The sequence below is a fragment of the Camellia sinensis genome, chromosome 5, assembly GCF_055761805.1.
Source record: "Camellia sinensis isolate YWXY chromosome 5, ASM5576180v1, whole genome shotgun sequence".
NCBI classification, from domain to species: Eukaryota; Viridiplantae; Streptophyta; class Magnoliopsida; order Ericales; family Theaceae; genus Camellia; species Camellia sinensis.
The window spans coordinates 189,941,728-189,956,114 of record NC_138965.1 but is presented as its reverse complement, the minus strand read 5'-3'; the positions used below and the strand labels follow the sequence as shown (position 1 = coordinate 189,956,114).

The 14,387-nt window shown below is 37.5% G+C and overlaps 1 protein-coding gene across 1 annotated transcript; it reads right to left on the bottom strand.

Moving 5' to 3' along the window:
• Window positions 1–3,023: 3,023 nt before the first annotated feature.
• On the bottom strand, window positions 3,024–3,779 carry LOC145791965 (zinc finger BED domain-containing protein RICESLEEPER 3-like). Its single transcript, XM_082872424.1, has 2 exons — window positions 3,447–3,779; window positions 3,024–3,329 (listed from the first exon to the last, which is right to left on the bottom strand). The coding sequence occupies exons 1-2, from the start codon at window positions 3,777–3,779 to the stop codon at window positions 3,024–3,026; spliced, it is 639 nt and encodes a 212-aa protein (XP_082728550.1).
• Between the last annotated feature and the right edge of the window lie 10,608 nt (window positions 3,780–14,387).

Below are 14,387 nucleotides of genomic sequence, written 5' to 3'. Positions count from 1 at the left end.
ATTTAATTTTTTAAAATTAAATAAATAAAATATCAATAAAAATATATGTTATTTTTTAATTAAAATTTTAAATAAATTTGTTTTTTAAAATAATAATAATTAAACAATGAAATTAAATAAAATATTTATTAAAATTTAAATAATGAAATTAAATAAAATATAAACAAAATTTTAAAATAAAACATCAATAAAAAGTTAAATAAAATTATTTTATTTTAAAATTGAGGCATTTAAATTTTATTGAATTTTACTAAATATAATACATAATTAAATAGCAGATGGTCAAAATTGTAATTTTACCACCTAATTCCAACAGTAAATAGTCCTTTCAAAATTATCCCATACCCTCCAGGATAGTATAATCTCCCATATGGGGGATAGGAGTCTAGCCGGACTCCATGTCTGGCGGATTAAAAAAAAAACAAACGTCGGATAAAGAGCTTCCTCCGAATTACAATTCCAATAGTGAATAATCCTCCCCCTTATCTCCCAATCAAACACACCTTTTGTGTAGTTATAAAATTACTCTTGACAAAGGCGGAAGTAGTTGAATGAAGTTACAAATCAGCCCATGATCAAAGAGAAAAGAGGAACCACCATGATTGGCTAATGTAAGTAGTCAAAAGAAAGGGGACTATAAAAGGAGTAAAAAAAGTTTAGAGATCTTTTGGCCAAATTAAAAAATGTTTTAGATGATAGAGTAGGAGTCATCTTTAATTTACAAATGTATCTTACAAATAGAACGGGGAGTCGCTATTTCCACTCTATTTTCCTCTAAATACACTTTTTTCTTTGTCATTATAATATATAGTTGCATAATACCTTTTTACACAAAATACACTCCTTGAAAAAATCAAAATTTCAAGGATATTAATATAACTATGTATAATAAAGATAAAGAATGAAATGTTTGGAATAAAGTGTAATGAGAATAAAGGCTTCCACAAAATAAGATGCAAATTAGAAGTATTGCAACAAAGTTAAATTTTTAGTCTAATTACTTCAAGTTCGCTTGAAGTTCACTTGAATTTCTTTCACTTGGTTCTTATTTATTTGTTTAAAAAAAGTCTTTAAATCTGTCAAAGCATTAGAACCTTAACATATAACCTGATTCTTGCTTAGAGAATTTGTGGTAAGGAGGCACTGTCAATTCACAATCTAACAATAAATCTACTAATCGTTATATAAGGAGTATGCCCCCATTTTTGAGCTCTATATACAATAAATCTACTAATCGTTATATAAGGAGTATGCCTCCATTTTTGAGCTCTATATACGTATATTTATTTGAGAAATATTATACAAATTAAATTTTTATATGACACATGCATATCATATTATTTAAGTTATGTTACATGTTTTAGAAGTTTGATTTATTATTTTTTTCCATGACACATAATTAGTAAAAAAATTATAAAATTTGTTAGTGTGCATATCATTTTTTTCCCAATTACACTACAAACACATGACAAATCACACACTAAACCACGAGTAATTATCATGTTCTCTCATAACATTATGTTGGGTATTCATTCAATAACATAGAGCTATGGCTAACATGGCTTGAAAAACAAAAATAATGTGACTAAATGAGGAAACATCATTGGTCGGATACACGATCAAAGTCATGTGACAATTGCTTTTTTATTTTTTTATTTTTTATGTTATTTTTTATTTTGAGTTATTGACTACTGTCAGTTAGGCGTGTCCGCGATTCGGTTTAGAACGGTTTGCGGTTCGGTTTGGACCCGCCAGCATCTATGCAGTTTGGGAAAAAAGTCAACCCGCAACCGTCCGCAATGCGGTTTGCGGTTTGTGCGGATAGGGTTCGCGGATATGCTAGCGGTTGCCGAACTGAATTTTTTTTCAAAAATTTTTTTTTAAACCTTTTTTTTTCTCCCATTTTGTCAATCTTTATTTTGGACCTTTTTCCTCATATTTTTTAAAATGCTCCAATATTAATAATTAATGAATTAAAACTTATAAAATAAAAAACACAACAAATTCAATTCGTAACCCAAACAAATCATTCAAAATCTACATTCATCATTAATTTGCATTCATCCTACATTCATTATTCATAACCCAAATAAAAAAATCCTACATTGAAAATTCTACATTCATCCTTCCTAACCCAAATAAAAAAAAGAAAAAGAAAAAAAAAGAAGCAATTCTTCATTAACTTACAGTCATCCAAAATGCACAAAAAAAAAAAAATCATTAACTTACATTCATCCAAAACCAAAATACAATTAAAAAAAAAAAAATTCTTGTCAAACTTCATTCAATACAGACCCATGAAATAAATTAAAAACATTTCTAAGATATCAAACTTCGGGGTGTTTTGGGAAGTTGGTAAAAAGCTGGCTTTTGGCTTTTTACCAAGTTTTTTTTGACTTTTTTGGAAGTGATTTGGGAAGTTGGTAAAAAGCTGGCTTTTTTGATTTTTGGTTTAATATTTTTTAAAAGTGTCACATCACTCCAAAATGACCAAAATATCCTCACTTTTTTATTTTTGAATTAATTAATTAAAATATTCCAAAGAGTAGTTTAGTAAATTTGGATGTTGCTTTTTTGGTTCTTGCCAAATGGGATGATTGGCGTTTTTGGGCTGGTTGGCGTTTTTGGGCTGCTCCCAAAACGCAGCTTTTTTAGACACTTCCATCATGAATCACATCCAATCCAACTTTCACAAATTCCAATTCCATGCATTTGGTTGATGAACCCTACACAAAAACAAATTGAAAAAATATAAACTTTAATCTTCAATTATAGTAAGAAATGAAAAGATAAACAAATGTCTATATATTGCATCTCAATATAGTAAGAAAATGTGTTGAGTATATGAAAAAATTGCCAATGAGCAAATGGATATTAGAGATCAATTATAGCATTAACATTATAGGTTGAACTTGAAGATGAGCTTGACTCCAAAGTACTTAATTAGGAGTCAACAAGAGAAGATTAATAAAACTTACATAAGAAAATGAACAATACAAATAAAAATGAAGATAAATAAATTCTCATTTACCCATGTCATATTGCTCAAATTCCTCCACATCATCCATCGCCTTTCGAAGAGAAATTGGAAGGTTGCTTCGAAGCCAATTTTGAGTACATATAAGAGCTTCAATCATAGAAGGCGAGAGTGAACTACAAAATGGGTCAAGAATACACCCTCCCGTACTAAAAGCCGACTCTGATGCAACAGTAGAAATAGGCATGGCCAACACATCCCTTGCAAGTTGTGATAACACCCTATATTTGGTTGTATTCACCTTCCAATAATCCAAAATCTCAAATGTTTGATTTTTTGCAAAATGTTCAACCTTGGATAAATATTATTCCAATTCCGACTTAGATCCACTAGTGCATCGCCCCTCCAAATAGGAATTAAATTGGGAGTCAACTAAAGAATAGGGATCATCATCATCATCATTTTTCACCATATTCACAACTTCACTCACACTTGGAAGTTTCTCATTTGAAGGATAAAGTGTGACATAATGGCTATACGAACGACTCAAACAACTCTTAACCTTGTCTACCATCTCTTCCACCTTCCTATTATCTCCAAGAAATAAATTGTAAAAACAAAACTCCAAGTATGTCATTTTTTTGGTAGGATCAAGAACCACCGCAACATACAACAACAAATTGATCTTATTTCCATCCCCCCAATACTTGCTAAACTTTAGTTTTATAGTCTTTTCCATTGTGCTCAAAGTATCATCCTCCTCCAAAATTAATTGGTTAATTTTGCTTTCAATAACAGACATTTCCTTATAAAAAGTATTGGAAGTAACAAAGAGAGACCCCGAAAATTTCTTAGTTTCAACATAAAATAATTTTAGAAACCTCAAAAAAATTCTACATTTTTTCCAATCCAACTCATTCGGACTTCTTCTTATGCCACCATCAACATCCTTGAAATAAGATTCAAAGTTGGAATCCACAAACTTCAATTAGTTAAAAGCCTTCTCATACTTTTTGGTGGCCTCTAATATCAAATAGGTAGAGTTCCACCTAGTTGGTACATCTAGGCATACAAGAGCTTTTGAATCAAGTTTGAGTGTGGCCTCACATTTCTTAAAAACATCATACCTATGAGGAGAAGACCTCACATATCTCACCGCAAGTCTAATGTTGGCAATAGAATCATCTATTTCTTTCAACCCATCACTCACAACAAGATTAAGAATATGTGCACAACAACGCATATGAATAAACTCATGTAGCAAAATAGTCCCCTTCCAATCTTTGGTTATCGTTTTCAAATATTGAATGGTAAGATTATTAGAACTAGCATTATCAACCGTTAAGGTGAATATGCTATCAATGTTCCACTCAATCAAACACGACTCAATTTTTCAACCCAATGTTTCTCCTTTGTGATCCTCAACTTGTTGAAAATTTATGATTCTTTTTTGAAGTTTCTAGTTATCATCAATGAAATGAGCAATCAAACACATGTAACACAAATTCTGAATTGATGTCCAAGTATTCGTAGTAAAGCAAATTCTACGACCCTTCTTGGCCTTCTTTAACTTATCCCTTTCATTCTTGAATATGTTGAGCACTTCTCTAGATATGGTTTGACGAGAGGGAATTGGTGTGAATTTGGGTTGCATGACATTACAAAATCTTCTAAACCCAACACCCTCCACAAATCTAAATGGAAACTCATCAATGACCACCATCTCTACAAGAACCCTTTTACAAGTATCAAAATTAAAAATTATTGCTACAGCCTCAACACCCTCTTCATTTTGTTTCGGTTTGAAATTTAAAGTTTGTTGACCATCTGTATCCCTATTTGGATATTCTTTACAATTTGGTGTATGACTCCTCAAATTGCTAGTCCCATGAGGTCTAAAGTCAACCATATACTCTTTCTTGCAATATTTACATACGGCTCTACGCTTCCCATCGGTCCCTATAACCTTGTCAAAATGATCCCAAACTATGGATGGTGCTCTCCCTCCTCCACCCTCACTCTTTCTCTTTGGAGGTCTAAGAGGCTTAGGTTCAGGTTCGGATTCGACTAAGAGGGGATTCATTTGAGAATTAGAGGATTCTGGAGGTACAAGATTGATTTCGGGAGATTGAATACTATCCTCCATTTAAACTGGATTACAAAAATTACAAATTCAATTTCAATAACAGATTCAATACTATCCTCCACATCAATAGTTATTATAACATATTCAATAGTGTTATATGAATTATAATGGTTCAATAACAGATTCTAATTCTATATAGATTCTACACATATTCAATAATAGATTCTATATAGATTTAATAGTATTTTAATAACAGATTCAATTTCAATAACAGATCAATACAGATTCAATTATATGATTCAATTTCAATACATATCCAATTATATAAATTCTATACATATTCAATACAGATCCAATTTCAATACAGATTCAAAAAAAAAGAGAAGAGATTTAATTCCAAAAATTAAATCAAAAATTCCAAAAATTATAAAGACATAGACAGATTTATGAACTGATACTCCATTTAATTCAACATATTTAATTCCAAAAATTAACACATACATTAAATCAAAAATTAAATAAAAAAAAACACATACACTCCAAACAAACACAGGCAGATCTGCTGCTACAAAAAAAAATTAACAAATCTGATATGTTGCAAAATAAATCAAAGATCGGGGGGAGAGAGAGAGAGAGAGAGAGAGAGAGAGAGAGAGAGAGAGAGAGGCTTACCTGCGAGGTCAATCGGTGCGATGAGAGAGAGTCGATCGGTGTAGATGCAAAACTAGAGAGTGAGAGACTGTGAGATGAAATAGTGAGGGAGATGTAGACACCCCATTTTTTACCGTCCTTAAGACTTAGGCGCCACTAATTGATCATTCGATGGTGCAGGCTATGCTATGCAAAGATTTGATTTCTTTGGCAAGGAGAGCGTCAAATCCCAACCTCACATCCCATTTTTGGACCAAAATGATTTTGACCAAAATGATTTTAGACCTTAAAACCCTCTCTTTCAAAATATTTTTGAAACAAAGTTCCTACGATGCTCCGAGACTCGTATTTTGTTAAATGTTGCGCTTTTCGGTAAACCAAGCAAGGATAAAGTGGCAATGAATGAAAGAGAGGTGAACTCTTTGAAAAAAATATTTAAAACATCCTATTTACGGGTTTGGAGTTAAAGAAAAGAGGAGAGGAGAGAAGAAACCAAGTTGGGGAAGAAGTTGGGCATGAACCGTAGAGAGAGAGAGAGAGAGAGAGAGTCGAGCAGCCCTCGCTAAAATAGGCCTATTCATTTGTACACTTTGATTTCAGCTATGAGGCCACCACCATTGGAAAGTGGACTTCTAGGGCTTCATTTTTCACTCAAGAATCTCCTAAAGCCGAGTCCGGATGTGGGAGATATGGTTGGTTGAAGTTGGGCATGAATTCGTGAGGACCAAAACTGAGCAGTCTTCACGAAAAGAGGCATATCTCTTAGTACACTTGTAATTTTGATGTGAGACTGCCACCATTAGAAAGAACACTTCTGGGGCTTCAATATAGGCACAAGAATGACCTGAAAATGAGTCCAGATAAAGGAAATATGCCGGTTTGAAGTTAGACCTAGAGAGCAGAATTTGCTGTCGGCCACTGGTAGTGGCTGGTCGGCCACGGTAGTGGCTGGTCGGCCACATATGTGTACGGTCGGCCACCAATGATGGCCGGTCGGCCACTAATGTCCAAAACTCAGACTTTTTGCAGATATTTCTCCTTCAACTGTCTCTAAATCAGATATTTCTACCAAGGCTCTCCTTTTTGCTATATATGGAGGCCATATCTCTCATTTTGGAAGGTTAGCAAATGTTAGGAGCCTCTTTCTCTAAAAATCTCTCTCTAGATTTCTCTCTCTATAGACTCCTCTCTCTCTTGCCCTTTTGTGCATAGAAGTAGAGATACACCTCTCATTTGCCTAAACATCCTTAACCAAAGTTGCATATCTTTAGGCTGACGTCCCTTGGAACATATTTTGGGCTGTTGCAAGGTCATTTGAGCCTAGAAAGTGGCTCTTTAAGTTTTGTGCTTCAAAGGTATAAATCTTACCTCTTTTAAGCTCTTTGTATATAGTTGTTTTGTCATCTTTTTGTGCTGTTTTGAGCCTAGTTTTCAACTACAAAAAGTTCTGAATTTTGGGCCTAAACATGTTGGTTTGAAGCCATTTTGGTGCTAAGGGGTTGTATCCACCTTTTTGTTGCCTATTTGTATATGCCTTTGCATCATCTCTTAGCATGTAAAAGTCAAACTTTTTGGGCTTTTAAACCACTAAAATTCAGAGTTATTTCAGTGGTAAAAAGTGTGTTTTGAAATCCAAAAATGGAGGGGTTAGCCTCCCCTCCTTGTATCTCTTTTTCATGCCTAGTTAACCTTACAAAGTGGCATGTTTTTGTGGCTTGTGTTAGCTTATTTCAAGCATGTTTTAGGCCTTATTTTGACATGTCTCAACTTTGTTTTTGGTTGGTTGCAGTACTTGTTGCTTGCTTCTTGCACTTGTAGTGCAATCATGCTTACTAGTCTAGCATGCCTAATGATTTAGTCTATTATTCTAGCTTGTGTTAGCTTGATTCAAGCACATTTTAGCTACTGTTTTGACATGCTTTAAATCTTTTTTGGGTCGGTTAAGTCCTTCGAGGCTTGGCTTTCATGGCTATAGTGTAACGGTCTTCACTAGTCCATTACGTTGAGGCCTTGAGCATGAAGTGTTTGAGTTATTTGCATGTTATAGCCTCATTTTGCATGTAATTTCAGCACCATAACCTCTGTCATGTGCGCATGTATTTCACTCTTTCATTGCTTTTGAGAGTTGTGTTTTGAGCCTTGCTTGCGAGCTAACAAATGAGCATGTTTTTTTTGCCTTCTATGCTTCGATCTTAGCATGTTTTAGCCACTGATTTGGCAAGTTTTAGCTCTATCCAGAGCTGGTTTGGTCAATTGAGCTTGATATTGCATGTCTCTAGTGTAGTGCTCTTCATTAGCTTTGATGTTTTTGGCTTTTAACATGTTGTGTATGTGTTGCTTGCATGTTGTAGCACTATTTTTCATGCCATTTCAGCACTGAAAAATCTACAACCTTCCACCATTCTTCACTTTTTAATTTGTTTTGAAAGTGGCCTTGAGCCCCTTGTTGGCTTGAGTGTGGAATTGAGGCTCTCATGCCTAATGGTTTTAATCCTCTCTTGAGAGTTTCTACGAACCAACAACATGAGGCCTCTTTCATGCTCAAGGTACTTGTGGCTTAGGCCATCTTTCCAATTAGAGGACTTCCACATTGGACTTAATCGGTTAAAGAATGGCTTGGTAATGTAAAATGTGTAAACAAAATGAATCAAGTAAAACATGACCAAGATAAGCATGTTGTGTTTGCATTGCATTGTGTTCAATCGGATGTTATATTGAACACAAGGTAGATTGGTCCATTTCATACTCAAAGTGATGTAATGAGCCAATCTCCTTTGTCTCTATCACCCTTGATCATGCATGATAGGGTGGAGGTCCTTTGAGTCTTATTTGTGCATTCATTGACTTTGTACAAACTTGACTCTTTGGCCATCATGCATTGAAAATGCTTGATTGATGGCTTGAAAGCCAAGAATTATACTCCTTTGAGCTTGAGAAATGATAAGGAGGGTAATGGTACATATATTGTGTGAGAATACACCACTTTGCCTCTGTTTGCTCTCCATTGCAGCAAAAAGGAGAATTCCAAGGAAATGGTGACCGACCGGCCACCAGTGTGGTCGATAGCCACAAACAGTGGCCGACCGGCTAGTAGTAGTGGCCAACAGCCACCTATGGTAGCCGACCAGCCATCAGTGGAATAGTTGCTCAAAGTGTTCCTAAGGTGGAGCAGAAGCAGTTTGTTATTTGGTGTATTGTTCAAAGATCAAAGCAAAGTGTAAACAGAGGCATCCAAAGGCAAGGCGGTGGATTTTCGGAACGAAGCCAGCCGAGCATGCATGCGTCCCTCGCCCGCGAGGCCATTTAATTGTTTAGAATTGCAGCTAATTCATACATGTATTGTAAATTATTTAGCTTAATTCATTTTGTATCTTAATTAGCTTAGCATAGCTAGTTATTCAATTCTGTTGTAATAATTAATTAGCTAGAATAGTTAATTAGTTTCAATTGTATTGTAATAATTAGCTTAGCTTAGTATAGCTTAGCTTATTCATTCGGACCCTCCTTCGAGAGGGCGCAATGTTGTAATAAGCGTGCGTGTATGTGTACATGTCTTCCAATCCCACTTCTTTCTCTCTTTTATTTAACTGCTTTCGATGGTTAGTTTTAGGACACGTTTTGATTAGCATACCTTATGCTTTGTATGTTTGCATCATTCATTTGTCTTGTATGCACCGGGCTCGGCGCATCATTCAAACTACATCGTATTTCAATACCTATTTGAATACATGTATCAAATTGTTGCATTCATATGCCATCTTAGATAGCTGAGCTTATTTAGTTGCATTATTGCATGTATTACATTAGGCATTTTTTCATAGTTAGTGTGAGGATATATTTTTGAATACCGACACGCGGTAAGGTGACACCGACGTGTCAGCCGAGGTGCCACGTGTCCTGGTCATGACGCCGAGGTTATCTCTGCAAGGCCGAGGTTACCTCCGAAGATATCGGAGTCCGAGATAAGCGGATAAGGCACAAGAGTCCTAGAAAAGAGAAAGACTACAGTTGGGAAAGGATAAGACTCTTAGGGAGTTTATCCTAATCCTACTAGGAGTCCAAGATTGATAGTAATCCTAAGTCCATTAGAGCTAGGCTCCTGTTGGGACAAGGATTGAGTTAGCTATAAAAGAGAGGCACCCCCGTGGGTCTAAGGTATGCAAGTTATATTATGTCTAGTGAGTTAAGTACTATTGATTATCTTTGAGAGATATACTGATTTGATCGTCGGAGTGCCCTCCGGGTGGACGAACCACCGCCGGAATCTTCTCTTTCTGTTACAGGTTAGCCAGGTATCATCTATTCTGCCAGTGTTCTCCAGCTGAATACTGAGTTGGGCAGTGTGATCGAAAAATCACTCACACAATTTGGCGCCGTCTGTGGGAAAGAAAGGGGAATAGATGGCCAGTAACTCATAGAAGGAAAAAATTGCAGACGACACTCCTGCTGAAAGTGGGAGACCTATTGACCTTGATATCGAAGGGGACGAGTGCAACGCAGAAACTCGTGACCAGAATCACGGAGAGAAGAACGTTGGCCCGACTGGCGACGCACCAAAGAAGACAGACCAAAGTAGGTACTATAACGAAGATAACCTCTAGGTATGGAAAGATAGATGCATGCGGAGGGATGGAGAAGTAAAAGAGATGACAAACAAGTTGGCAGACCTGCAATCGGTCGTCAACTTCATAATGCAAAATAACGTCATGCAACCACCATTCCCGCTGCAGGACACGCCGATCCCAGCGGCCAAGGCCCAGAAGGGAGGGCAGAATGCAATCCCAGAAGCCCCGCAGCACACCAGGAGCGAAAGATACTCTCACCGGCCTTCGAGGGAGGTCGGGCGAGGAGAGTCGAGAAGAGAAGAATCACGGATGACGCACCACACCAGGGAGGCCTGCCCCAAAGAACATCAGAATATTCAGGGACATGCGCTATGCTTTGATACACCTAACGAAGAAAGGTCGAAAAGGGCTCGCAACGAGGCTGAGAGCAGTGCTCCGAAAAGACTGAAGTCAGGAGACAGCCGAGCTCCTGGCCAGACCAAAGAAGACTTAAGAGATTACTTCCAGAGGAAGCAAGACCATGCCGAGGTAACTTCCCTTGTTAAATCGAGAACACCATTCTCGACAGAATTAGACAAAATAGAAGCTTCGAAAAGATTCAGTATGCCGAGGTTCCAAATATACGATGGTAAGTCAGACCCTAACTTCCATGTTGGATTATACTTGAACTCAATGGCATTGTATAGTGGGAACAAGCCGTTGCTCTGCAAAGTGTTCCCCTCATCCTTCGGGGAGATTGCATTAGATTGGTTTCACAAATTGCCAAAGGGGAGTGTGAAGACCTGGGAAGGCTTGGTCGAGATGTTTGTGGCTAGGTTCATGACAAACAAGTTACAACCATTAAGGGTGGACGCATTGATGTCTCTCAAAATCAGTAGGGATGAAGGCCTTAGGGCCTATGCAAAGAGGTACTATGAGGTGTTCAATCGAATATCCGAATGCAACCAAGAAGTAGCGGTCGTATCTTTCAAGAACGGCCTGAAAGACGACTGTCCACTACAAAATTCGTTGGCAAAGACATTGCCAAAAAGTATGGAATAGCTCATGGCCAGAATAGAGAAGTACGCCAGAGCCGAGGAAGATACGTCGGGAAATAAGGAGACAAAACACGAAAAAGAAAATGGCTCGCCGAAGCGAGGCCGAGGTAATAACAGAACCAACAAGCAAGAGGCAGAACTGAGGACTGCACAGGCAGTCACAACTGTGTTCTGAATCCCAATTCATAAAGTCCTGGAGAGAATTCGGAACCAACCCTATTTCAGAACGCCAGAGAGGACTCTAGGAGAGTTTATGGGAAGAAACCTTGGCAGGCGTTGTGCCTACCACAATGCAAATGGACATATGACTCAGGGTTGTAGAGCCCTGAAAACACACTTGGAAGACCTGGTGAGGCAAGGCCATCTGAGAGACCTTGTCGACGATGCCAGAACGAGAGAAGAACATGCAAGATTGCCCGAGGCACAAGCAGCTCCGCCTCCCCCAGCACAGCAGCCTTAGGCAGGAGGACCTCGGGTAATTAATGTAATTCACTCGAGGGTCAACGAGAATGAAATCAGGGGGGAGACTCAGAAGGTGAAGCACCTGCAACATGTCTACCAAGTCAGGGACATGAGACATCGGGCATATGAGTACTTGGGACCAGTAGTGCCTCTTACCAAAGCTGACCTCGAGATGGTCCAGCACCCGCATAATGATGCTTTGGTAGTATCCCTCCAGGTTGGGGAGTGCCAAGTGAAATGCATCCTGATTGACCAAGGAGCTCTTGTGATATCATGTACGTTAGATGTTACAAGGAGCTCGGCCTTCACCTTGATGACATGGAGCAATCCAACGGCCCGATGGTCGGGTTCAATGGAACGCCAACATGGCCACTAGGAGCGGTAAACTTGGAGATGCATGCTGGCACCAGGAAGATCAAGACAGAGTTCACCGTCATCGACACACCATCCCCTTACAATGCTATTCTGGGAAGGCCATGGCTGCATGCAATGAGGGCAGTTCCCTCAACATTACACCAACTATTGCGGTTCCTAACAGAGCATGGGATAGAAGAGGTTTGAGGAGATCAGCTGCAGGTAAAAAATTGCTCCATGGCAGCAATGAAGTTCACCTGCAGCATACAAAGGGCAAAAATCGAAGACAAGGACATGGAGGTCCTAAACATATTGGCTTGAAGATAATGGGGGCATAGAATTGCCACGGTCTTGGAAAACTTGCAATTTGAAAATTATTTTTCTATCATTAGAGTTTTTTCTTTGTTCTTTTGTCACTTATCGAAGTAAATAAATAAAGATTTGAGCTTGATTTTTAACTTGACGATGTTTCAGGAATACATGTATGATGAGAACCCAAGTGAAACTTAAGTTCACATCATGGGGCAGAGAATTGATAATGATGTTTAACACTTGTTGAAATTTGTAGCAATTTACAAGTTAAAGTTAAATCGAGATCATTGTTTAACACTTGTTGAAATTTGTAACAATTTACAAGTTGAAGTTAAATCAAAGCGATGTTTAACACTTGTTGAGATTTGTATCAATTTACAAGTTAAAGTTAAACCGAGATCATTGTTTAACACTTGTTGAAATTTGTAGCAATTTACAAGTTAAAGTTAAACCGAAGCGATGTTTAACACTTATTGAAATTTGTAGCAATTTACAAGTTAAAGTTAAACCCAGATCATTGTTTAACACTTGTTAAAATTTGTAGTAATTTACAAGTTAAAGTTAAACCGAAGCGATGTTTAACACTTGTTGAAATTTGTAACAATTTACAAGTTGAAATTAAACCGAAGCGATGTTTAACACTTGTTAAAATTTGTAGCAATTTACAAGTTAAAGTTAAACCGAAGCGATGTTTAACACTTGTTGAAATTTGTAACAATTTACAAGTTAAAGTTAAACCGAAGCGATGTTTAACACTTGTTGAAATTTGTAACAATTTACAAGTTAAAGTTAAACCGAAGCGATATTTAACACTTGTTGAAATTTGTAACAATTTACAAGTAGAAGTTAAATCGAAGCGATGTTTAGCACTTGTTAAAATTTGTAACAATTTACAAGTTGAAGTTAAATCGAGATCATTTTTTAACACTTGTTGAAACTTGAGAAAAGTTTACAAGTTGAAATTAAAACAGTATATGTTTTACACTTGTTGAAATTTATGAGCAATTTACAAGACAAGTATTTGCTGAGGTAAATCACCAGTTTGTATAACCGAGGTGCATTACCCTGATAGGGTTACACAAAGAATGAAGAGTATATTAGAAGACATACAAAAACATTCTAAGTGTAGAATCATACAGAAGCAGCCAAGAGAAGACAAAGGAACAAATACTCAGTGAAGGAAAGTTGTATTAAGCATGCAAGAAAAAAGAGGCGCATCGACTATATGGAGGGCTTACATTGTTTCAAAAACAAAGAAAAACAAAGTACAAAAGAAAAGACATCGAAATCAAGATTCCTCAGCATCAGCAACAGGCTGGGTTTGGACCTCGGAAGGCTGGTGAGAAGCCACCTCGGCCGCCTTTTCTGCTGCAAGCTCAGTATCAATTTCTTATAAAGTTTTGTCAAGGCTCTTATCGGCAATGGTGACGTCGGTTGATGCCTTCTCAGGAGCAGCGTCTTTGGGAACCTCATCACCTTCCTCATCTTGAGTCAAGTCTAGGACTTGCTCATTCTGAGGAGGGGACTTGACCCCAACAGCATCTTTTGGCTTCCTCACCAAAATCTCCTCCTCAGATTCAGAATCACTGTCAGATTGAGCTAGAGTTGGAGTTGGGGTCGGAGGGAATGGAAGAGGAATGGCGTCGACGCTTCTCAAAGGCGAATCCTCAGGGACATTAAGCTTTTTTAGAAGGGACATCCAACCAAGGGTGAAACCCTTGTTGCATGCCTCATTCACTTGTTTCTCATAGGCCTCTGTGACATCGGCCATGCCCTGGACATATGCTTTCTCATCGGCATCCTTGATTTCGGCTTCTTTCGTGGCCAAGGCCTCTTGAAGCTCTTTTTGGGCCTGATCCATCTTTTCCTCGGCCTCTCTTTTTTGGGCCTTAAAAACTTTCCTGATGGCCTCAGCAGATTCAGCATTTTCTTCGGCATCGGTT